The sequence below is a fragment of the Chaetodon auriga genome, chromosome 3 (genome assembly GCF_051107435.1).
Source record: "Chaetodon auriga isolate fChaAug3 chromosome 3, fChaAug3.hap1, whole genome shotgun sequence".
In the NCBI taxonomy this organism is placed as follows: domain Eukaryota; kingdom Metazoa; phylum Chordata; class Actinopteri; order Chaetodontiformes; family Chaetodontidae; genus Chaetodon; species Chaetodon auriga.
The window spans coordinates 9,911,901-9,936,774 of record NC_135076.1 but is presented as its reverse complement, the minus strand read 5'-3'; the positions used below and the strand labels follow the sequence as shown (position 1 = coordinate 9,936,774).

Below are 24,874 nucleotides of genomic sequence, written 5' to 3'. Positions count from 1 at the left end.
TCTGTGCTCTTCTCACTGGTTTGAGTTGGGCAGGGCTCACTTAGAAAAAGGCTATATCACACACTTCAGTACACAAATCAGGATTTAGCAACATCAGAATCTGATGACAGTGGGTGGCCTTTTTGGTCATGATCAATCTAACTGATCAAACCAAACCCCCATACCTCTTGATATTCTATTTTTACTGTAATTGTGTGATAATTGTCAGTAAGTATTTGTCACCTGCTTGTCACATTGCCTTCACTCTCTTACCTGCTGTCATTTCCTTTCATTTGTTCACCTGCTCAGCCAGTACTTTTCCACTCTCACTCCCCCTGCCAGCCACGCTCACCTGATCCTCACCTGACGCTCATTCCCAATCAGCCCAGTATTTAAGCTGCTCTCCCCCGACTCACTCAGTGCCACATTGTTCTTTCCTTCCATGCAAAACTCTCCAACATTTACTGTTGGACTGCTCTCTTTGACCTTGTCTGTTCTCCTGTTCCTCCAGTTTCCACTGCTTCTTTGGTGCTTGGCCACATCTAATATTGAGAAACTGTAGTTCTGAATTGAACTTTGAACTGCATTGCTGCTTATCTGTACTGACCAGGTACTGCATTTTGGTCCTAAACAGGCCTGTTGCACTGCTGTTTTGAAGGTAATGACTCAACTGTGAAACGCAATTTTTAGAAATAATGAGAAGTCAGAGGTACATATAATCATGGAGGGTTTTAACATCTGCATTTCCATGGCAACTGAGCAAACTCAATCTGTGATAAAGAAGAATGCTCCAGAATAACAAAGACCTTTTTGTCAAGTCCCATTCCCATGGTCAAGAATGGACTATCACTGTTCGATAGACTCTGTGACCCAGCCAAGATATTTCATTTCAAAAATACATTTAACCTGTAGAACACTAGTCACATCTGTATGTGTGCACAGTACGTGTGTGTGTTATTTACCCTGAGAAACGAGTCGAGAGCTCCGTTCTCCATGAACTCGGTGATGATCATTGTAGGCCTGCTCTTGGTGACCACGCCCTCCAGTCTGATGATGTTTGGTTGGTCAAACTGGCCCATGATTGACGCCTCAGACAGGAAGTCCCTCCTTTGCCTCTCAGAGTAGCCAACCTTCAGGGTCTTGATGGCCACGGGAATTTCTTTTTTACCGATAGGCTTCAGGCGACCTTTGTACACCTCCCCAAACTCACCTGCAAAAGGTAAAAAAGGAAAATAATTCAGGTTATGTGGTTTTAAAAAATACCCATACACATGTGGACTAGGCATAAGGCTCTTCAGACGACAGTATGTGACTCAGCGGGGAAAAGCAAGTGCATTGTTGATTTTAATGTTCCCTTGAGATCAGAGCCTGTAAATAAATGATGAAATAATAAAAAGAGCTAATAAATAATTGCATTTTAATCACATTTTATGATGTAAAATGGCTCACCTGTGAAATCAGATGGGCCGTAGTTCATACCATTTGGCCACCATTCATTATTAAAAATCCTCCATCAATCAAACAACAAGAGCATATTGTTCTTTGCAGCAGAGAGAGGGGCAGGGTGTGTTTAACACATAAACACTCTCTCAGTTGTGGGAGCTGCCCTCTGTATCCTCAGTCTCATACTGACTGCATTTCAGTGGCTCTGCTCCAGCAGATTGAGATTGAGGGCTTTGTTCAAGGGCACACTGATGGTATTTTTGCAGACTGAAAGAACAACAAAAATCGAATCCCCTCAATAGGTCCTCTCAGGGGTCAGAAAAGGTTTGTAGCAGAGGTGGCAAACAAGATAAAAGGGACAGTGACAGTATCATTGCTAAGTTACTTGGCTTTGCACACCACACCTCAACTCTCATCTTGTGGTTAAACAAAGGTAAGACAGGTGACCTCATGGATGAAGAGACTGTGCTGAAACACAAAGTTCACAGGTTCAATCCCTGCCTGCAACCTCTTACCATTCCTCTATATTAGCCTTAATGCAGATTCAAGGCATACCCAAAGGAAATTGAAAGCTGCTGTTGAACAATTCAGTGTAGGTGCATGTTTTGTTTTTTTTTTAAATAGAACACTCGCATGTTTTATCCTCAGTCAGAATCACTGTGCTTCTGGCACTGAGTTCAAAAACTTTGCAGGAGAAGTTTTGTTTTCTGCCTGACTTGTTTTTTGCAAATAGTGTCTGCAGATGACAATATCTGGGCCTTATTAGCTGGAAAACGCAATGGAATCACAGCATGAATGCTTTCAATAAAAACTGATAACAATACCACAGACAATGAATACTTAGCATTTGTTTTTCTGAAGCTATGTCAAGGCAAAAAAAAAAGGCCATTTACTTTACTAATCTAGATAAACATCTATATCTATATTTAGGCAATCTTTATTTAGGCCATCTATTTTTAGATTTTGGTCCCTGTTTTGACTTTATCTTTGTTTTGTTTGTTACCCGCTGAAGCTGCATGTCCTCATTTTTGGAAACTCACTGGCTATGAAACACCAGTCATCTGCACAATCGGTTACAGCAGGACTGAGCGTTAAATGAAAAGAGAGGACAGGCACTTAATGTCAGCGCGGAGATGGAAGATCCTATTTGGTCAAGCGAGGTTTAAAGGTGAGAGTGTAACGGCCATTTTGATACCAACTTATCACCTGCATGCACATACTGATTTGATTTATAACTAAGAAAACGTGGAAAATTAGCACGTCTGCTGGCTTTGATATGGTACAACAGCTTTCTGTGGGTTATTATAGAGTTTATCATAGCGTTAAGATCCATGGATTACCCTGAAATATAGCAGTTGTATACATAGACGGATGCAGTATTTAACAGTCTAAAAGCCCATGCTTTAAGAGGTTGGTCATGCAGGCTAAAGCATTTTCTAACTCTGTTTCTGTGGCCTGTAGCATCAATATATTGTGATGGGGTTTCTCTGGTCACACAGCTTTGGCTGGCTAGATACACCACTCAGCATTATCTACCTGACTAGATGTAAGGATGAGCAAGGTTGGACTACTTAGTACTTACTTTATGGTTGTCTAACATTTTATAATATGACATCATCAGGGTTATTTTAGGTTGAAAAGATGTTGACAGAGACGTTCAAACCCTGGCTCCTCTCTCACCTCTGCACAGCAGGCCAATCACAGTGTGTTTCCCTCTATCACATCTTATCTTAACCTGTAATTGTACATCATAGTTCATTTAGACTTTCTATTGTTAATCTGTATCTGCAAAGTGACTAGCAACTAAATTTAGTGAGTAAAAAGTGTAATGTTTGCCTCTGACTTGTAGCAGAGTAGAAGTGTAAAGTAGCAGAAAATGGAAAAATGGAACTGTAACTGTAAAGAACCTCGAAATTGTACTGACTGAAGTACAGTATTTGAGTGAATGTACTTTGTTACTTTCACCTCTGCTTTTGTAGCAGTTAAAACATTTGTAACGTGAAAACTCTGTGAGGTTTTCTAGTTCACATGTCTTTCTTTATGCATTGTCTATTGGTTTGATAGGCTACAATGTCAAGAATATGAACTGAGTATCGACAGTCTTGATCTTCAACATACAGAAAATTTTCCTTCCAGTGCTGCACAGACTATATAATGTCTTTTGTCAAAATAAATGCAGCCATATGCTTCTTGAGGACATGAAAATTGAATATCACTTCAAAATAAAAGTCCTCATCCCTGAGAAAAAAAATCAGTGTGTGAATAATGGATGAGTGATGGGAATTAGATGACAGGTTATGTCGTCCTGTCTCACTGTGATCTCTTCTCCACATCTCACTGCTCATTAAAAACTATCTACTGTCACCACTGTAAACCAGAAGAAGTAGGGATGGATGGAGGGCAAAATAGGAAGGAGAACGGAGAGAGGATGGGGGAAGGAAGGAGAGATGGGGGGGTAGGAATGAAAGAGTGAAGGATGGAAATGAGACAGTATTGATAATAAGAGAAAAGAGCGAATGAAGTATGGAAGGATGGAGAAGGATGAACACAATCATTTTTGCAAGGAGATGTGAGATCAGATGACATGTCACTTCCTCTTTTTCTAAAATAGAGGTCCTTGAGGAAACGATGGAACAGAAGAGAATGAATGGAAGTAAATTAACTGGCCTGTCAGATGAGATATTAGTGGTAGTTTCTATTCTAAGTGTTTCAGGACTTGTCTTCAGTCAAGTAAAGTGTTTTTTATGAATGGCACTTAGAGTGAGGGTGATAGTAACAAGGAAAGAGTGAAAGAGAGGGGTGTTATCACAGAGGAAGAGGAAGAGAGTGAGGTGAGATATTTTTACTATGTCCTTAGGGTGCTTTCGTTTTATCTTTGCTCCTCAATCTGTTGTTCTGCTTCTTCCCCCCTTGGTTCTTTGTTTTAGCATTTCTCTATGCACAAACAAACTCTACAACTCCAGAGGGGCTGAATCAGAGAGAGAGAGATGAAGATAGGGGAAAGTATAAAAGAAATACAGAGAGAAAAAACAAAAAGAGAGAAAGAGCTGTGGCTAAATTTTCACTTTCTATCGCCGCAGAGTGGGAGAGATTCAACCGTTTAAGGGCTCACAGCCTGGCCACATCTCAATCACCCAGGCTCATATTTTTCCCTCCTTCCCCGTCGTTTTCATCCCTCCTCTGTCACCTCTGGCTGAGGTGAGAAACCTTCCAGAGAGAAATAAAGCGAGAAACCGAGGGATTACGGAAAGCCTCTCAGAGTGGCTCAACAGACCAAAGCCGAAAGCACATACTCTCAGCGGTGAGGGGCTGAATCTGGTTCATGACCTTTATCACCCAGAGCTCCATGGCCATTTGGGTTTGATTGGTTTTGGTCCAAAGGGAAAAAAAAGTTAGTTTTCTGGGGGATAACATTTGGAGTATAAACATTGTTCCATCTACTTTGGTTTGCATTAGAAGACAAATAGCACTAATCAATTATCAAAGATTCAAATCTGGCCAATTAACACAGGGTTGTGTGATAATACACACCATGAGCCAATTTACATTTTACACCTTCATCCATCAACTGTTTCTCAATTGATTTTCCATATAATGTATTATAATGTGATCTAAAATCATTGTGTGTGCAGAGTGGTGTTTGGGGAGTTGAAGGCAAAGTGGAGGGACAGGGCTGCTGCGCCGAGAGGCTCTGGAGGAGAGAGCCAGGGGCAGAGCTCGAGCTTCTGGGGGAATAAACACCTGGAGTCACAGCGGATTCTGCTCTGGAGTCGTTTGCCAAACAGGCCGGGAGCTCTGAATTTCTTTCAGAAACTTTTGGGATTTAAAAAATGGATTTATCTTCACTTTCGCTTCTCAACCTGTGTGCAGCAGTGAGCCGCCTAGGTGCTGACCTCCACTGTCGGGTGTTTGTAATTCTCTCTGTCCCTGTTGACTGCTGGCCGGAGGGAAAATGTACTTTACTTCACGAATGGAGAGAGAGGAGAGCGAAGAAATGGGACTGGAGGGAAACAGAAAGGACAGGTGTCTCTGGTGAGTGCTGAGTTCAGTCAGAGGCTGAAGTGAACACGCAGTCAGTGCCTGCTGACGTTTGCTAATTTAAACGGCTGCAGTGTTGCGGCTGTTTGGGGCCAATAAACACGTGGCTTGATTATTTGTGTTTCATTGGCAGATACACACAAATGATCCCGTGTTTAAGGTCCGCAGGTTATGTAAAGTGACAATTTGAGCATGCCATTAGAACTAGATTTTGACACAGAGCCCCACTGTAAGACAGGGCCGAGATGAAGTAATAAAAATAATGCTTTGTTTCTGGCCCCGGGCAAGGCCAGATGAACCCATTAGGCTAGTACAGTGCACACTGAGACCAGACACCAACCGATACCTCCAGGCTGAAATGTCAACATGTGAGGTTTTTCTGTGTCAATTAGCAGGTGGTAATTTGATTAAACACAAATTCAATATGCGAGTGCAATATAAATCATAGTAATTGGTTAGAGTTTGACACAAGGGCTCAGACTGGGCTACACGATGAGTAAAATTTGGAACAAAAATAAAACAGTACCAAAAGACAACTCAACCTGAGGCTTGTCGGAGGCCTGGGGCAGGTCACAAATGTAACTTTGCCCCTAGCTGATGGCTTTCATGACCTTGAATAAGTTTTTTAGTCGTAAATTTGATGCAAAAATGTCTTAGTGCTTTTACACATGTAGCTCTGCAATTGATGACTGGGTTGAACGATGACGGCTCTCACTGAGGTATCTGTATTTTTTGAAGCTATTTATAACTGTGACAGAGTTTTATTATATGTTTTAATTTGTTATGTAATGTTGTTAATCTGTTTTATGCTCAAATGTGTGTGTTCTGTGTTTCACCTGACTTGGGTCCCCTTGGGGACAATAAAGCAAAAGTGAAAATCTTGAAGGTATTGCATAGTTTCAGTACTTAGGGATCAGTGGTAAAATAAGGCACTTGATCTTCACAAGTTTTTCCTTATTTTTTTGTTTCTTGTTTCCATCTTTTTTTCCTTTTTACATCCGACAGCTGAAATGCAAAAACTCTGCCCCCCCCAAAAAAAAATTTCAGAGGATGCTCTGGGACTCCATTTCACATCCAACTTTCTCTATTTGCCAAACATCACAGAGCATTTTTACAGTGAGCGCTCAGATAGCCAAAGAGAATGCATGAAGACAGTATTAATTTATTCCAGTGAAAGTTTTCGGCATGAATAAAACATCTCTCCTGACTTCAAAGGAAAAAAAATAAAGCAAAATAATGAATTGGTATTGCACGTTTCCAGATCTTTGTCATTGACACCAAAAGTGTGGCACAGTTGAAGAATTTGATTAATTTACTTCCGAGTTCAAGTGACAGATGGTCTCATCAAAGGAAACCAAGGTTTATTTTTCTAATGTTTACTTCTGAGGCAGTTTATAGTAGACATGAACAAGGACTGTGATTTTTTTTAAATTTTGTATGAATAGAATGAATTCACATTAGCACTTGACACATATTATAATAATCTTCAACATCTTTGAAACAACATGACAGAGAGAAGGAAAAGAGTCTAAGACACTAAATCTATGAAAATCCCTACCTGATCCGATGACTTCCTCTATTTTGACACAGGAGGGGTCGATTTCCTTGGCAAATTCCCGGACGGCCTCGTTGGGGTCCTCGTAGGTGAAGGGGTCAATGTAGATCTTGACCCCCGGTGAACTATGACCTTCAGACAGGGTGGGAAAGGTCACAGTGGGGGTGGGACCGCTGAACATGTCAGGCCTCAGAGTCACCTCTGGAGAGAAAATTAGAAGGTGCAGAAATCAACACTGTTGAAAGTTTGGTGTATGGAAAGGCAGAGCTTATTTAAAGTTCCAGTGGTGGTCGCACCTCCTCCGGTGTTGTACTGCTGCAGCTTGTCACCGTACACACTCTCCTTCAACTGCCGTCTTCTACAGGCACAAGCACAGAGATTTTTAGAGAAAAAGGAAAGCAGCCAGAAATGTTACACAAAGTTTGAGAAGTGGAAAAATGCTAATTGGTTGCCTTCCCTTCAGCTCAGTTAAAACAGTCTTACTGAATGTCAAAAAAAAATCGGTTTGAGACAAAGAAGAAGTCTCTCAGAAATTCATTAGTGTTGGCTGACTTGTTATTGTTCTGTGTCAGCTGTAGTTTCCTGCTTTCATCTGGGGATGGAAGCACAGAAATGCACTTTGTAATATTTTATTATGTCAAACGATCTTCATAATAGACACCTTATCCTGTACACAGGAGAGGCAGTCTGTCGCTTGCTAGGTCTGGGACGTCACAGAAACCTCAAGAAAGTCTACGTTAAAGCCAATCATTTTTAGGTCTGTATGTCATTATTGTTCCAGAACTGCACCTCCATTTCTAGTGAATACAACAATCAAATAAGCTTAGGAATAGTTTCTCATACAAAGGCCATTTTACATTCTAAATCCTTAAATCTAGTAGTTTATAGTTGATGCTAATTATTTTGGGGTTTTCCAAAACTTCTCCTGAAAATACCCAGATTTTTCAATTTTTTTTTTTCTAAAAAGTTTAATCTGATGTTCACATGGATTTTATGTCCAAATGCACGTTGATCACTGTAGCTAACAGTAATCATTGGTTCCTCTTGGTTAATGTGAATGTTTATTCCTGACTAGCAATTCTTAACTCAAGGTTCACTTACTGCCTTTCAACCACATCTTACAGTGTTCGTCAGCAGATACAGTTTGCTCAGTTGTTATGGAGACGGGGGGTGGGGGGGTGGGGGGATTGTAAAACCTGTTTTCACATGACGGAGATGACAGTGAGATGTGGTTGAAAGCTCTGTAAAAGACCTTTTTCACACATGACATCTTGACATGTCACAGGAAATTAAGAGGTGAAAATTTATGATGGCTCAATTCCATTTAGCTGCCTCACTTTCAGGTTCCTGGTGTTGTGCAAGCTGGCTCACTGTCACACAGTCAGGGCTTACTGGGACACTTGAACAGAGTGGAGCCATTGTTGATGTCATTGGTAACACCTGTGCTTTTCCTACCATGACAAGTCGAAACGTCAAATATAGACAAACATATTTGCAGATTAGAAAAAGGAGAATGATGAACCTTACTGAACATTATCAAGTCAGTACATGCGACACACATATCCAGATGGTGTGGGTGTGGGTGTGGGTGTGGGTGTGGGTGTGGGTGTGGGTGTGAGTGTAGGTGTGTGTGGGTGTGTGCGTGCATTACCTGGTACAGATGATGGCGATAGCTACCAATGAGACGATACACACTCCACCTACTAAAGAGCCTGCAATCAGGGAGAGCTGCTGTCCGAGCTCTGACTTATACTCGTCTGCAGAAAGACACACATACAAAAACACACAATCCAGCACACACATTGAAGAGAGGTATTTTTGGTATTTTTTGAGGCACTCTCTCATACACACACCTGAGCATTTCTGGAAGGGAAAATATACACCTGACAGTTTCTTTCTCTCAAATACATATAAAGTATCTTTTGTGAGGCTCCTTTTACATGACTGCAAGCACGCACGCACACATGCGCGCACACACACACACACACACACACACACACAAAGTAGGGTAGAATTTAATTACTTCACAGCCAGATTTTCACTCTTGCTCAACCTCTCAAATTCCCTCTCTCAGTCCTGCACTCTCTTTCCTCTTCACCACAAAACCTCCACCAACACACACACACCTCCACACACTCCAGCCAACCAACCACCCACTTACCGTCGGTGAGTGTTTGGAAGAGCATGTCCTTGCTGTAGGCTCCGAAGCCGGCCACAGTGCGGGCCCTCACCTGGACCACGTAGCCGGTCCCTGGTCTCAGACCTTCCAGAACAACATTGGGTGTCTCGCTCTGGATCACTGAACTGTTCAGCACTGACGACTGGGACTGAAGAGGAGGTTGAGAGAGAGAGATTAATATGTTTCACAGCCATGCAAGACAGACTGTAATATTTCTTCAGTCACAGACTACCAGAGACTAAATTTAGTACTCAGTTTTGGCCTTCAGCTAAGACAAGATTAATTCTTCCAAAGTTCCAGTTCAAACTGAGACATTTACCATTTTCAGACTGTGACACCACAGACACTCTGACCACAGATGGTGTAACTGCAACATCTTGACTTTGAATTCATTTGGGATCTTTGTCATGCTGTGCCAGTCTCTATCACATTTTTTGTCTTTTTCCATTTTTCTTCCAGCAGTAAAAAAAGAGCAGTTCAATTGTCTTCTACTACATTTTGTTTCTGTGCTCCACACACTCAGACAATCAGTTTCTATCTATCTGTTCACACCTTAAAGATCCAGTTCACCCAAACCACTGAAGACATTTTCTCACTTACCCCTGCTGGTACATTATGGAAAAAGAATTGTTTTAAGTGCCCGTACTAAGACATATGTCTCCACCCAATACAATGGAGGGGGATAAAATTTCATTAGCGGTCATCAAAGCATAGAAAATGACATGAAAATGTGTTTTTCCAGAAATGTTCTCCCAGTTAGTGAGACTAATCCACAGACCTCACTATGAACAGATTTTACTGGAACTACTTTCTACTGAAGGACAGTCACTATAAAAACTGTCCACAGAGGTGTGGAGATTGTCCAAAGTGACTGGGCTACAGTGCTTTTTCAGTGTTTTGAGCACCACAGAAATAAAAACCATTGTAATGGGTGGGGCAGAAGTTTGAAAAAATCTCGGCTCATAAACCAAAACACCAGGACTGAAATATATATATATATATTTTTACTGCTCTTTCTACATTAAAGTTTGAACTCTGTTGCACCTCTGGCCACATCCAGCATCACTGATGGACGACAGTGATGCCATGCTGTACTGACATAGCCAGGAGGGCACTTTTCTATGACAACAGCAAGGTGAGAAGTTCAGAATTTCAGCTGCTGTTAAGATGCTCTAAAAGTTGTACACAGCCATGCTTTAATAAGTAATTGATGGAATTATAACAGTGGAAATAGGTGGAAATCAGCTTGTTCTAATCAAAGCTTTGGAAAAAAAAAAAAAAAAAAAAAAACCTTTGCAGAAATCTGATCAGTTTTACTCTGGACATTCCACAGACTTCAGTGTGAACACTATCTATTAGAACTGCTGTTCACTGACTGAGCCGTCCCAATGAACACTGGTAAAAGTAAGCTCTGTAGAGATACTGGGTCATTCTTTCTGGGAAGGCACGTTGCAATTACATTTTGTAAATGTCATTTTCAGTGTTTGGTGCAACACAAACGGAATTCCATTTATTCCCGATATACTCCGGCGGTGACAGACAGAAAGCAAAAAGAGCAGAATTCAAAACCTCAGCACATAAAACCTAAACTATCAGCAATGCAAGACACAACTAGGGTTGGAAAAAAGTGTGTTTTCTGTAATTTCCAGTATCTTTATCATCCTTCTGTTTTCTGAGGCCCCCGTACTATCTTAGATTTCTCTATCTTATATCTCCCTCTGTCTCTCCTCCCATCTGCCTTCCAGTCATCATTCAATATATATACAAAAAAAATCCCATCATTTCCTCTCTCTTTGACTTCTTACTCTTTTTCCTGCCTCTTTGACCCATTCGTTACTCCATTTCCTGAAAATATAACAAAGCGATAATGCAGGTAATTAGCTATAGCCCACGGAGACAGATCTACCGGAGCATTTAGCCTTCTTTCCGCCCTGTCCTCCTCCTGAGGTGAATCAGGCATCAGACCAATCAGGTCTATCTCAAAAACCCAAGGCTACAACCTTTTACCTCTATCTCTCCATGCCCTCTTTGGATGCTTCCTCTCACCCATTTCTTTCAGATAAAAAGGTTTTACTGCAGCAAAATCGAAACGGTCCAGAGGGAATGACAGATATGGTGTGGTGATGGCATGAAGGGAGGGGGAGGGAATCATGCCGTGAGGATGAAGGAGGTGGAGGGGTCGACGGCAGAGCGAAGAGGAGAGGAAGAGAGATGATGATGGTGATGAGGAGGAGAGCTCAGGAGGGAAAAGAGTCGGCAGAAAGTGAGGGTTGGGGGTGCAAAGAAGATGGAGGGTTATGAAAAAAGGACATGCACATGAATAAAAAGGGGATAAAGATGATTGAATTACCACTATAATTCTTAATAACAAATACCCATTTCCCCCTAGAAGGTCTTAAATGCTTTTGTTACTGCTTGTGGGGATCTTTATTATTATGATATGAAATATCTTGTGCCATTTTCTTTTCTGTGTTAATCCTGTGTTAATCCACTACCTTGATACACTGCATTTAACACCATTATGCTCTAATTTCTTAGACGTTGATGTTGGGTACTATGACCAGCCAGACTCCTATTGTCATAATTAGGACGCGACACAAGGACAGCTAAAAGCTGGGAGAGAATACGATAGAGAGTTATATTTGGAAGTGGCCATAGAAATGGGGGTATTGTGTCAGGGTGGGGTTTGAATTTGGAGGTGTGTGTGGGGGGGGGGGGCTATGCTTGCCACAGTGAAAAGGTTAGGGGGCAACCCATCTGGGAAGGTCTGGTAGCAAGAGATAAGTAGTGGGTAAAAATCCTGCCTCCCTGTGCCATATCAAATTTACTACATTAAAACCTCATTATCTATAGAGTGGCTTTGACGGGAGGGGCGGGTGAGGGAGGGATGGAGGAGAAGATGGAGAGAATGAAGGTGGAGAAATGACAAAGTATCAGAAAAGGAGTTATAGTACAGCCGTCTGGTTAGAGAAACCTGTCCTCTCTCTCTCTCCAGGCTTATCAAATTGCTCCCTGGGGACTTCTTCACTTGAAGCTATGAGCTAAAATTAGTCACTTTATGTGGTTGGCTTCTATACAGTGTAAGATACAGTATTTATGCCTTCTTATGATGTGTATCAAGGAAGAATAAAACAATGAAAGAACACACTGTCAGCTTTTGATTCTGGGTCTTAATTGGCCTCCATGTTCAATAACGTTAAAGCAGAGGCAGCAGCCAATAAGGCCGACTTACATTTAAGTCGCTGCCCTGATTTTGACAAAGTGAGGGTTTTATCTGTGACTGTCAGATGGCAGCGACAGTACATCTCTCAGCGAGTGCAGTTCTTTTCACTCTGTCCTAAACTCCCTGTAATAACTGTCCGAGAGGTAAAATCTCAACTTCCTCTGTCTGCTATTCTCTAGTTTTCCCTAGAACTTCACTTTTACCAAAACCGTGGGAAGTAGGGGTGCTGAGGTGTGCTGCAGCGCTGCTCCTCTCTCATAGCACCCATGCCTCTTGAGATATATATTCGCATTGTTGCAGCATCTTGTTTTCTGTCACATTACGCCACATTTTGTACAGTGTCCTATGCCTTCAGACAGCCTATCCAGCATGAACAAAATATTAATGTTTAAATGAGGAGTGGTATTGTCATGAGTGGTGACTCTGTGCTGCTACTGAAGCTAACATTGCCATTTTCAGATTGACATATTGTTTGACGGACATAATGTCATATGATGCTGTCACCAAATGTGCTTACATTATTGTAAGGACCCCACACTGTGCCTTGGTTGTGCCTTGTTTTAAAGTGAAGTGATTTAGTGTCCCAGTGGAAATGGCTTTTACTGTACATGAGCATTCCAACAAGCCCTCCCACCACAACAACAGAACAGGTTATTTTTCAGTGCTATCCAAAATGGCCAAAATGACTGTTTCATATGAGCATTTCCTGACATGCCACCTCTACAGGTGAGGTTAGGGAAAGATAGTGATCAAGGTTGAAAGAAACCAGTGTTGACTGTTGACTGTAGGATGGCTGGTTTCTGATGACAAAATCAGGCACTTGGTAGAGCCAAAGTTGAACCTGGACTGTTGTTTGCAAAGAGGTTTTGCAGCACTAAAACAGTGTCATACCTCTGCCTTTGCTTCTAGGAGAGGACAGTCACTATTTTCATGATCACACGAGTTTAGAAAATTTAAACATTAGAGTGTAGACGGGCACATCGACAAACAACAGTGCTGTTTTTCTGCTTAAGCCAGTTAATATTTGAACTCAAGTCAGCTCTGCTCAGCAGATCCTGCACATGTTTCTTCTTTGATCAGCAGATGAAATGCTTTCAGGTGCCACATTCTGATAATGGCATAAATGCATTTCAAAGAGGAATTATATTTCATGAGCTCTGAAGGATCTCCTTGAATCTTATTTCAAGATAGAAAATCAGTTACAAGGATAGGTACATTATATCAGACATTAGACACTGGATCTGCATGTGTGGACCATTTTAGTAACAATGGAAAATGTGAGAGTAAGACAGGAAAGAACATGGTTTGAATATAAAATGTAAAAAACAAAACAAAACTGTGTAATCTGATTAAAAGTATAGTTTCGTCATTGTATGCCAAGATAACACATACTTAAATCACACACCAGCATAAATAAATTATTACCACACATAAAGGCAACGTAGCAATAGCATCATAACTTATATAACGATGGCCAGTTGTGTCAGTGCTGTATTTAGTTTAGTTATAGGATTTAAATATTAGCACATAACATACACTGATCCTAGAGAAGCACTAATGCCCCTAACAATAAAAATGACACACAAACACACTCTCTCTCTCTTCCCCTTCCCTTATGCAGCACTGTAAAATTATAGCCATATACTATGTTGTGCTGGGAAATTGGAATCTGTGAGCGAGCCCTCTGGAGTCATGGACTTTAGGATTGTGCTTCAGTGTTTTTATCAAAGAGAATAGATAAGAAAAAGAAGTGGCAAGAGTCTTGAGTATTTAAAGGTTGTAGTTCTGTTTGTATCTGAGAGTTTTAGTGAGTTATGGAAGCACCAACTCAATGACAGTATGTATTAAAAAGACAAAATGATCGCAGAGGCTGGAAGTGGTATCCCAAAAAAAGGCAAAAACAATTTTCTTCGGTTTTGTGAAAAGGACTGGAAGATGGCATTGAATCAAATGTGGGCTATGGATGAGGAGGCATATTGTTCTTTTTGGTGTATCTCGCACAATCCCTTGTAGGTGCTTTGCTCTTTGTTTTTAATCTGTCTGCAGTGAAAGTCTATCTATTTTTGCAGCTGTTGGCTCAGCTTCAGAAAAGATGAGGATATTCTTATGTTTAGCTTTGGGTAATAGATATGCTTTTAATTCAACTTTTAGTTTCCAAAGGCACTGTGCTTCCCACTGACTGAATTACAAAGAAGACAAGATATGCAGCCATGGCTTGTCCTTTCTTTGGAGTTTTTTCTTTCCTAGAGCAACAATCGTTGATGGGGAAGCAATCAGATCCTGCATGTTTCACTGCTGAATCAGAGGCCCTTGTTGGTGCCCCGGGTTTGATGTCTTTTATGCAGGCTAGTTTGATCACTGGACTCAGGCAGTGAAGTGTTTTACGCCTTAGTCTACGGTTTAGGAACTTGTCCACTACAGGACAGCTGGAGATGTGATTACTTGAGTCAGACAGGACAGCCTCACAGAGTAGAGTGATAGGATAGGAGTTTTGATTTCAACAGTATCCACTTGTGGATAAATAGGTGATTGACATACACAGCAAAAAGCACTGCAGTGACATTTTATTTCATCAGATTCACACTATATCCTTTGTTGCAAAACACTGAAAACAAGTAAAACGGCACTTTGACAGGAGTCGAGAATATTGTTTCTGTTGAGGAAACAATTTAATTTCCATTTTTCTTCAAATCTAAAAAGGAGCTTCAGTAGTTGAGAATCAAAATATGGTGAACTGCAGTTGACTTATGACTTAAACCCTGTCTCTCCTATTGGAAGGCAGGTTCATCCACAACTTCTCTACATCATCCTAAGTGCTGCGCCATCCTCCTTATGCTCCTGTAAGGAAAACCTTTTGACCTCAGACACAGGCATCATGGGTTCGTTATGGTTGTTTCTGTAATAATTGTTATACGCTGAGCGAGGTATTGGCTCACCCAGCTTTACCAGAGCCCCACTGGCCAGCGTGTTTCCAGGTTGTTGCATAAAAGGCCATCATGGCAACTGTAATTGCTATGTCAAAAAACTGCCCTTCATAAATCACCCTGTTTGGTAATCCTGTACTTTTCCTTTTTCTATCTCCCCTGGCGAGAAAGGGGGGGGTTGGTCACAAGCTGTGGGTAGTGACCAAAAGAAGAAAGAATGAAGCTTCCTCTGTAGGGTTACTGAGCTCACCTTTAGAGATAGCGTCTGAAGCTCAGACTTCAGGAGGGAGCTTAAAGAAGAGCTGCTGCTCATTTGCATTGAAAGGAGCTCGTTTAGGTGTTTTGGGTGTCCGATAAGGATGCCTCCTGGGTGCCTCCCTTTTGGAAGCCTTCTGGGCATATCCAACTGATACAAGACCACAGGGTAGATCCAGAACATGCTGGGGGGATTATATATCTTATCTGGCTTGGGAACACCTTGGAATCCTCTTGGAAGAGCTGAAAGATGCTGCTAGGGAGAGGGACATCTGGACTACTTTGACCTGGTCATGGATAAACAAAACAATTGATTCATGGATGAATGGAGAATGTGGAAGAACATGTTGCACAGTGCTCGTCTCCATAAATTCAGATGTTTTCTTTCTTACCACAGTGGTCCAGGGTGGGAAGGGAAAAGCCAACTTCTACAGAGTTTGGCACTTGCTGATCACTTGCAACAGCAAAGACAATAAAAAAAATCATTTGGCATGTCTTGCTTCCCTTCAACCTTAACTGCTTGATACATACAGATCACCAACATCCAACCCTGGATGAATGGATGGTTTCCTGCATGTTCTATTCTCTGTGGTGGTGAGTCTCTCTGGGAGTAGTGACTCTGCCCTTCATAGATAAAGGTATCTATGTGAAACCAGTGGTCTTTTGGCACATACTGAGACCCAGAGGCCCACCAAGAGACTTGAAGGCCACTTCAACTGTGATCGAATGAATCTAAGAAACAATCTCACTCAACAAACAATACTGTAATATCAGCGGCTGCAGTCCGCAAACACTACAGCATTCTTTCTCACGGACTATGGAATATGTGCAACCATCACCCAAGGAGCCTATTAGTGGAAAACTGCAACTGAGCTGTAAAAACATGTCATGATATTATTGAGAAAATTACTAAGACTGCTGATATGATTCTATTCATATAAAATATGTGTTTCATCTTGTGGACTGCATCATCAAAATATTTACTGATCAATTAAGATAGCAACCTAAGGACATTTTTTTGGTCTAGAGATTCCTTCTCATGGTCTAGACACACAAGATGTGCATGATTCTTTCTTAAACAAAAAAAAAAAAAAAATTAATTGGATCTCCAGAGCTCACAGATCTGAACTAGATTCCATATTGTGTGTTACATGAAACTGTGGCAACTCAAACCACTTCATCAGTTGCCCATGGAAGAAACATGCACAGCTTTGTTTGATCAATCAATAACTTCATTAATAAATTAACATTTCTTTTACAATTTAGATGAAGCTATGTTGTCTTACAGTTTGACAAGATCCCACTGTAGTCACTTGTTAATGAATGAATACTCATTTTTGCTGCACGGCTACAATCAACAATTGATGAGTGCTGGAATAAAGAGAGACTCTTCCATCACTGTACAACCCTGTCAGTATGACAACAAGCTCCATGAAATATGTATTGTGGCTCTAAGATCAATCCAGACTTATTTGGAAGTAATATTGTAGAAAAAAAATGCTTTAATAGATACTGAACACAAGTGAATTACAAATCCAAAAAACATGTTGACATGTTTCTGCCTTCAGCTGTCCTTCATTAATCATTATGTCATGTCTATGGTGAGCATCAGCCTCTGAACTAATAGTAATAACTACATTTCATCGACCATTAGTACTTTAGGTAAGTGACTGGAAATAAGCAATAATAACAGTATAAGTATTACAACAACTCTACATCATTGATTGATTATTGTTATTTTGAGTGGTATATTGTGGTGTGTGGTTGGGAACTTGTGCCATCAGGTAAAAAAAAAACATTTACAATTTGTTCTTCCATGCTTTTGAATTATTATTATGCCCAAATGTACTTATTGTTTAGAGTTTGAGTTATTTCATGGATTTTTTTTCCCCCAACAGTTTAACTTTTGGATGGTCTGGGATTGTTATGTTGTTGTATTTTTTCCCGCTGTTAGCTTTTTGTCCTTTTCAAAACTTTTGACAATATTTTGACACATTTGTAAAGGAATAGTTTGCCAAATTGGAAAATGCAGATTTGCTTCCTTTGAGTTTTAGAGGTGACAGTTTTTCTTACCCTTGCACTGAGCCAAGCTAGCTGCTCCCCCTTAGATCCAGTATTGATGCTAAGATAAGGTAAAATAAGCTAAGCTAAGCATATATTATATTTAAGGGACAGATATAAGATTAGTGTTGCTCTCCTTATCTCTCAGCTGTGAAGCTAATATGCTTTTTTCCCCCTCGAAATGCTGAGCTCTTCCTTTAAGTAAAAATAACCTCTTAATGTAATTACCTGGATACTAATGTGAAAGTTTTCTCAAGGTGTTTCATTCATCGCCTGACAAAATTTCTTGTGGTCCTTTGATATCTAATATCTCGGTAGCTGTGTACATAAAAAGGGGCATTTGTCCATACACCAGATGAAGATGGTGTTGACTGACACGTAAATAAACATACCAGCAATAGTTTTTTCACTTTCATTCAAGTTATTGTGAGATTATTATGAGCTGAAGTATTTGAGAAGTAGAGACACTGTCGCTGCTTCTCCATAACAGTCCTGATAATAGATGAGTTAGATGAAGTTGATATTGATTCGCCTGTTTTATCAACTCTAATGGATTACTGGCTGTGGCCATAACACCAAAAAAGCACACGGTCACACACACAAACACTCACAGACATTCATCATCCTACTCTACCTTGTCATAGTATCGTATCTCGTAGTCGAGGATAATTCCGTTGGGCTGTTCAGGCGGTGGCCATGACAACGAAAAACTGCGGCTGGTTGAGCTCACTTGATGCATTATGGGAACTACTGAGGGAGCTGTTAAAAACACACACACACACACAAATACACACAATCAATTAGGCATTTAAAAGATTCGCTAGCATGCTTAAACACCATAAATATGGAAATGTAGTGTGTAATGTAATGACATATTGCCAAGGATTATTTACACCCAAAGGAGAAAAATGTTTCCTTATCCAGGCTCATGAAAACAAATTACTGCACTTGGCACTGATGGGGAAACAAGAGTTATGTCTGTAATGCATTTTTACCCATAATTTTAGGAACCAGAAGCTGTTGGCTATAATGTATTTCATGGGTTTGCCTCTGGGATCTTTTTCTAAGATAGTTTTCATCAAATTTGTGCTATATGTGATGGCATAAAGTGGCAAGAGGAGGGAATCAAGACATGGAGATTGATACTACACCAGTAACAAGCATCAAATTGATGTAGGTTATATAGAGATAGAGAATGTATGCATCTCACACAGCAGAGTCACAGGGAATATCATGGGACTGCCATAATGCTCAGTAAACGCTGTGATACCTCATGAGCCACATGAGTCTACTGTAGTCATAATTTGACAGCGTGAGCGAGCTGCCGCCTGAAAACCCCACAGTCTTTTTTTAATATTGCCACAATTGACATTTTACAGGGTTCTCTATATGTCGAGTGAGTTTCATATCCTAAGGGCCCACGAAATACACTAAAAGCCTATCGCATAATTTAAACCCCCCCCCCAGTGCAGTCAACCTGAAAATAAATCAGTTTTGGTTGAGTCCTAAAAGATTTCAAGGATAAGAGAGTTTTTCATCCAGCAGCAGTAACAAATGTGTTCAGAAAGCAGCAGGGTGACAATGGATCATGTTTCGATTAGGAATGAGCCTGGGATGCCGTAGATGAGGTAAATGATGTGTTTTCCATCAGAGCAAAGCAGCTTTTAAATCTAAATTTGGGTAGCGGTAGAAATATCACTTGTGTCTGTCTCCATAAAGTATTGATGGAGCAGTAACTCAGTTCACTTTATAGTCTCTAAGAATTACACTGTCAGAGACCGAGAGGGGGGAGGCAGAGGGAAGAGGGCAGGGAGAGGGGATAAAGGCGAGAAAAGAGAACTGTGGCAGAGGCAGGGGGAAAGAGGAAAACAGGATAAAAGCTGTGGATGTGCAGAAAAGACAGAAAAAGGGGGAGAGAAACGGAGACAGAGGGAGAGAGATGACAAGCTTATAACATGTTTTATGAATTAAAAGGCTGTAGCTCAATTTCCTTTATCCCCCTAGCCAGCATAATCCACTGTGCCCCAGGGTATGCTTACACACACAGACACAGATGCTTGCACACATACACACACACAGCTTTTGTACTCCCCACTCACCAGCCTGATTGGTTGTAATGTTGATTGACAGTTGCTGGGCGGGATAAGGGCTCTTGTTGGAGACTCCATTGACTGCCTGTGGAGTATGAAGTGTAATGGTCAGCTGCTCCCCCTTACGTACATTAGTTACTGTTTCTTAAGCAGTTGAGCTTTCTGATTGATACAGAATACAATGTCAAAGGGTTTGGAAAACATAATAACATCTGCTGGAGGGTTAAGAGCAAGACAGTGTTGCCAACTTTGCATAACACTCTGATATTGTAGCATCCAGGGCATGCATTATTACTCAGGTGCTGTTGTGAATGCCAGTGGTTTTCATTTCAGTGTAGAAGCACTGCCAATGTCTTCTTAAAACTCTAAAGTCTTTCTCATCTCACCAGCACAAAGACACAATTAACAGGATCTCAATGCGTTTCAGAAAACACCTAATTAGCTGTCACCTGTTGTTTGTCATGGACTCAGTTAATCATTTTGACAGCCGAAACAATGTCTTCAGTCATAGCAAATCATTAAACAAAGGTGTTGTAATTAGTGATGCTAGCTTAATGGCTTACTCCACGCTCTAATTTTATATTGTTTTGTCTGTTTCATTATCATTTCACATTTGATTTTGTGTTTTCCTTTTCTTGAGTTCCACATTTCACCTGTGAATATTTCAAAGAAAAACAGGATAATTCTACTATCAAAAACAAATCCTGAAAGTTAAGGTCTTCAAATGACACCTAACTTTGATGCCGCTGTTTATTTTGTTTCACTCAGTGGATCATTTCATTTACAAAACATGGCAACAAATCACGGATATCTCAATGGATATTCAGCTCTGTGATTAAATGTGGCTGTCTTCGGTAAACACATCAAATTACAATTGATACTTCCATCAACATCAACACTTTCATAATCAGGTCAATGTTTGAGTAATTCATTCATACATCATTATTGATCTGCCCATCCCACAACAGACTGCTTTCGAAATGGATAAACTCACACCTCCAGGCCACTCTACTGAGTCGATCCAGAATAGAATAACGTGCTATATTGTAATCCTGCGAAAATCAAATGGCTTATTAATAGGTCCACTGGACCACTTAGACATTAACCTACAGTAGAGTTACGGTCAAAAGACTAAGATTTGGCCACATTTCGATTAGAGGAGTAGATGAGATTTCACGATCCAAGACTGAATGGGGAAAGTGAAGTGACACGCTCCCTTTCCTTAACAATTACAACACAGGTCACCTTGATTTAAACACCCAGCCTTGATGGTAAAGGCTGCCGATGGCAGAAGACTGCAGGTTCACCAACGTGCTGAATTTATAGGTATCACAGTGGCCTTGTGGTTTGAAACAACATGATATAACTGTCACACTCTGCCTCCCTGTCCCTCCATCCAGCCAAATTTCCACCTCCTCAAACCACTGCAATTGTCTTGTCCACCAGATGTCCCTGGACTTTCCCTCCTTTCCCCATCACTTAACGTTCTGTTCCTATCTGCTCACCTGTTCCCACTTTCCTCATCAGTCCTCCAGATATTTAAGTTTCCAGTCAGCCTTTGTCAGTTCATTCTACTTGCAATTTTACTTCCTTGCCACCTCTTTTTGCTTAAGAGCTTCTGCACCTGAACCTTAACGGGAACATGCCTGCCTGCCTACCAACACCTGCCTGTTATCTCTTTTTAATAAATCTCTGAAATCCTCATGCCTGCTTGTCTGCAGTTGGGTCCAATACTATATTTCCTGAGTCATGACAATAACCAAATTGTGCATAAAGCCCTCAACGTGGCCTCAAAGTGTCGACAACACACTTTGCACCAAGGTTATTTTAGTACAGTTTTTACTGTTTTAGTATAAAGTAAAACTACCTTGTTGAACAGCAACTTTGAAATGTAACTTTTATAAAGCTGCAGAATTCTTTAAAAATAAAAAGCAACTTTCTTAAACATGGTGAAACTAGTGGTGTGAAAAAATTAAAAGAATTCCTCCCTGAAAATGTAACTTTTGAGCATACTCTCTAGCTGTGGGCTTGAAAGGTGGCTTTGTAAAGTTTGTGACTTGCTTCTTTGTGGAGCTGTAAATATCCTCGATTCATGGCAGTTACACTGGATTCCACAGACAACACTGCACCAGGGCAGAGTCACTGTGCAATACTGTGCCATGAAGAGGCAACGGTATCAAAAACAACTGTGCATGTAACTGTATGTCGTGAGGAAACTATAAACTTGGAGATCGACAGAGGGAGTGAATTCTACTGCAGGAAGGATTAGAGAGGTTCCTTAATGGTCTCTGAAGCACTGTGATGACACTGTGATCCTGGGTAGCTATCGGTGGCCATTACAATGGTTGTAAATTCAGACCTAACTTCAGTTGGCATCGTCCATGAAGAGACAGGTTAATTTCTCAGATACACTTCTCAAGCCTGGAGGCAGTAAATGTGTGACACTCAAAATAAAGACTTTCATTGGAGAACTCCTTTAACAATGCTGAACAAAAAGCATGGATGCTGCTCGGTTAGCCTCTCTCTGCTTCGTAGACAAACCTGTATGTCGAAGGTGTACGACGTGTGGGCCCGCAGCTTGCTGATCTCCACTATCGTTTCCTTCAACCCTCGCTTGCCTGGAACGAACACCACGCTGTCGTCACACGGCTGACACGCCCGGCGCTCGCTGCTGTGGCACCGGCGGCACAAGACATTGTATGACAGGTCGTCACGGTGCCCTGTGTCACGCGGTGGGTTCCACTCCAGCAGCAGCGATGTCTGGTTGACGACTGAGACCACGTTGCGAGGAGCTGAAGGGACACCTAGAGAAAAAGTGGATTGGAGGTAGACTGAAGGACTGACACAGAAAATAAATGTTTCCATTGTCTGTCTCAGTGTACCTTTAAGCAATTCTGGACATACTGCAGATATCAACCAGGTAAATTCAAAGTCTGTCAGTAGCAAATCACTCGTCCACACCTGGATGCAATCAAACGTCATTATGGAGAGCACTTAAGAATTTTTTTATTTCTTTTCATGAAGCAGTGCCTACTAATGGCTTGCATATGCACAAATGTTTTACTATCACATGATGTCTGGCATTTTATAGCTACACAAGCTGTTGTATGAGCAGGGCATCACTGTGTGTATGCAAAAGCTATGTTTGGAAATGCTTAACTTCATATGATATTACAGTAACTAGATGCCACTCACATTGAGGTAAATCTGTGATGGGAGTGTACCATAATGATTTACTGATCTATTTGTGCAGAAGCTGGAATATCACTGTCCTGTTATCCATGAGCACATCTGACCCATTACCCAGATCAAGTGAAAAATTCAGATACAGTTTGTGCCCCAAATAAATATTTAAATTAGAGCTGACAAAGAAGGAAAATAACATTAACTTAAGTACAGATGCCCCAATCACGTTTCTTGGCTGCCGATACTGATTGCTGATCATCCCTGAGCCATATATGCTGATACATGGCCCTTACCAGTCTTATAGGTCAGTTTGACTGCTTTGTAATGTGTTGGGATCTGCAGGAGCAGGAGTTCAGTTGTTGTGAGGCATTAGACAGTAATAAACAGATTAGACAGACTATGTACTGTCCCCAGTGCTCCCCCAATTTCCCCTATTTCTACTCAATATCGCTCAATAACGGTTGCCGGCTGATGGATCTGGACATTCTTAAACTTAAATACCAGTGTGTACTTCAGAAATATTTGAGCTATTTTAACTTGAATATTTCAATTTGGTACCATTTTGTACCTGTACTTTGTGATATTTTAAGGGTAATATCTATCTAATCTCAATGATTACTGCCCTTTTTAGATAAAGATTTTACATTAGAGCAAAAACCATAAATTGATTTGCCAGTCAACAGAAAACTTAACTTGATTTATTATTATTATTATTATTATTATTATTATTATTATTATTATTATTATTATTATTATTATTATTATTTGTCTAAGTTAGTGTTATGATTTTAAAATGGGTATGAACTGTTTCAAGCATTTGAATGTATTAACTTGAGTGTTTGGGAAAATCTGATGTACATTTTCCACATTATTCAAACATTTTACTGATCAAATGATCAGTAAGCGAATAAGACGATAATTACTTTTATTTTATTGACATCAATTTGTCCATGTTTACACACTTGTTTCTCTCATTTCTAGGCTGCCTGCATGCAAAGTTACCACGTGCAGTTTCCAACCAGTATTGCTGGTACAGATGTAGGGAGTTTGGGCTTCAGCCAGCACTGTCTCTAACAGACAGAAGGTGACCTAACAGCTCACCACCAGCCAGAGAATCTCTTTTGTCTGTCACTCTTCAGTCAGTCAGTCAGTCAGTTTCTCTCTTGCTGGTTCTGTCTCTTTTCTGTCAGCTCATGTCTTTGATCTGAGGAGAAACTCTAGTTTTCCAGGGTGTCTTAAATGCACACCCAGAGTTTTCACAAGGTTAAACCTAGCGGGTTCACTTCTCCTTGACTGTTCACACACATCACAAGACCCGCGACACACACAGACACACCCGTACAACATGCTGGAACCAAAGCAGATGAAATGAAATGGATATTCAACCTTGGCATGTTAAATCACAGAGTCGTAAAAGATGGCCCTGTGGAATATGTGTATGTGTGTATTTGTCAAACAGACACTCAGAGAAACCCACGCTGCAGAATCAAAGTGCTAACAATCAGTAGGGGGTTGAAAATCTAAGTCGCACCATCTTATAAACATTCTTACTGAGAGAGAGGACCCATCACAAACTGTGCATGCATAATGACACACACACACACACACACACACACACAGGCACATGCAGTCTGTTAACACAGATATTCACTCAAACTTACTTTTGATCTGAATAACACAAATACAAATTGTTTTAGACTGTCAGACACTTGCAGAAAAGATGATATAATTTTAAATTGACCACTTTGCTGCACAACACAGAAACCATTTAAAGCACTTCAAACTTCGTCTGTACTGCAGTCTGCAACCACATTCTGCACTTCTTCACCTTTCTGTAAGTGGCTTATGCAGTAACAATCTGACCTGTGCACAAAAACACATCTCCAAAAAAACCCAATCATGCACACAGTACACAGCCAAACACACACACACACACACACA

The 24,874-nt window shown here is 40.8% G+C and overlaps 1 protein-coding gene across 1 annotated transcript in view; it reads right to left on the bottom strand.

Moving 5' to 3' along the window:
• The window catches only part of LOC143316185 (ephrin type-B receptor 1-like), an 84,813-nt gene that overhangs the window by 18,598 nt on the left and 41,341 nt on the right, over positions 1 to 24,874 (bottom strand). The window contains exons 7-14 of the mRNA XM_076723966.1: positions 22,289 to 22,551; positions 19,757 to 19,832; positions 18,292 to 18,416; positions 9,177 to 9,342; positions 8,667 to 8,772; positions 7,312 to 7,373; positions 7,019 to 7,216; positions 942 to 1,189 (exon numbers count right to left, since the gene is read on the bottom strand). Coding sequence (XP_076580081.1) covers positions 942 to 1,189; positions 7,019 to 7,216; positions 7,312 to 7,373; positions 8,667 to 8,772; positions 9,177 to 9,342; positions 18,292 to 18,416; positions 19,757 to 19,832; positions 22,289 to 22,551 — 1,244 coding nt within the window. The remainder of the gene's footprint in view (positions 1 to 941; positions 1,190 to 7,018; positions 7,217 to 7,311; positions 7,374 to 8,666; positions 8,773 to 9,176; positions 9,343 to 18,291; positions 18,417 to 19,756; positions 19,833 to 22,288; positions 22,552 to 24,874) is intronic.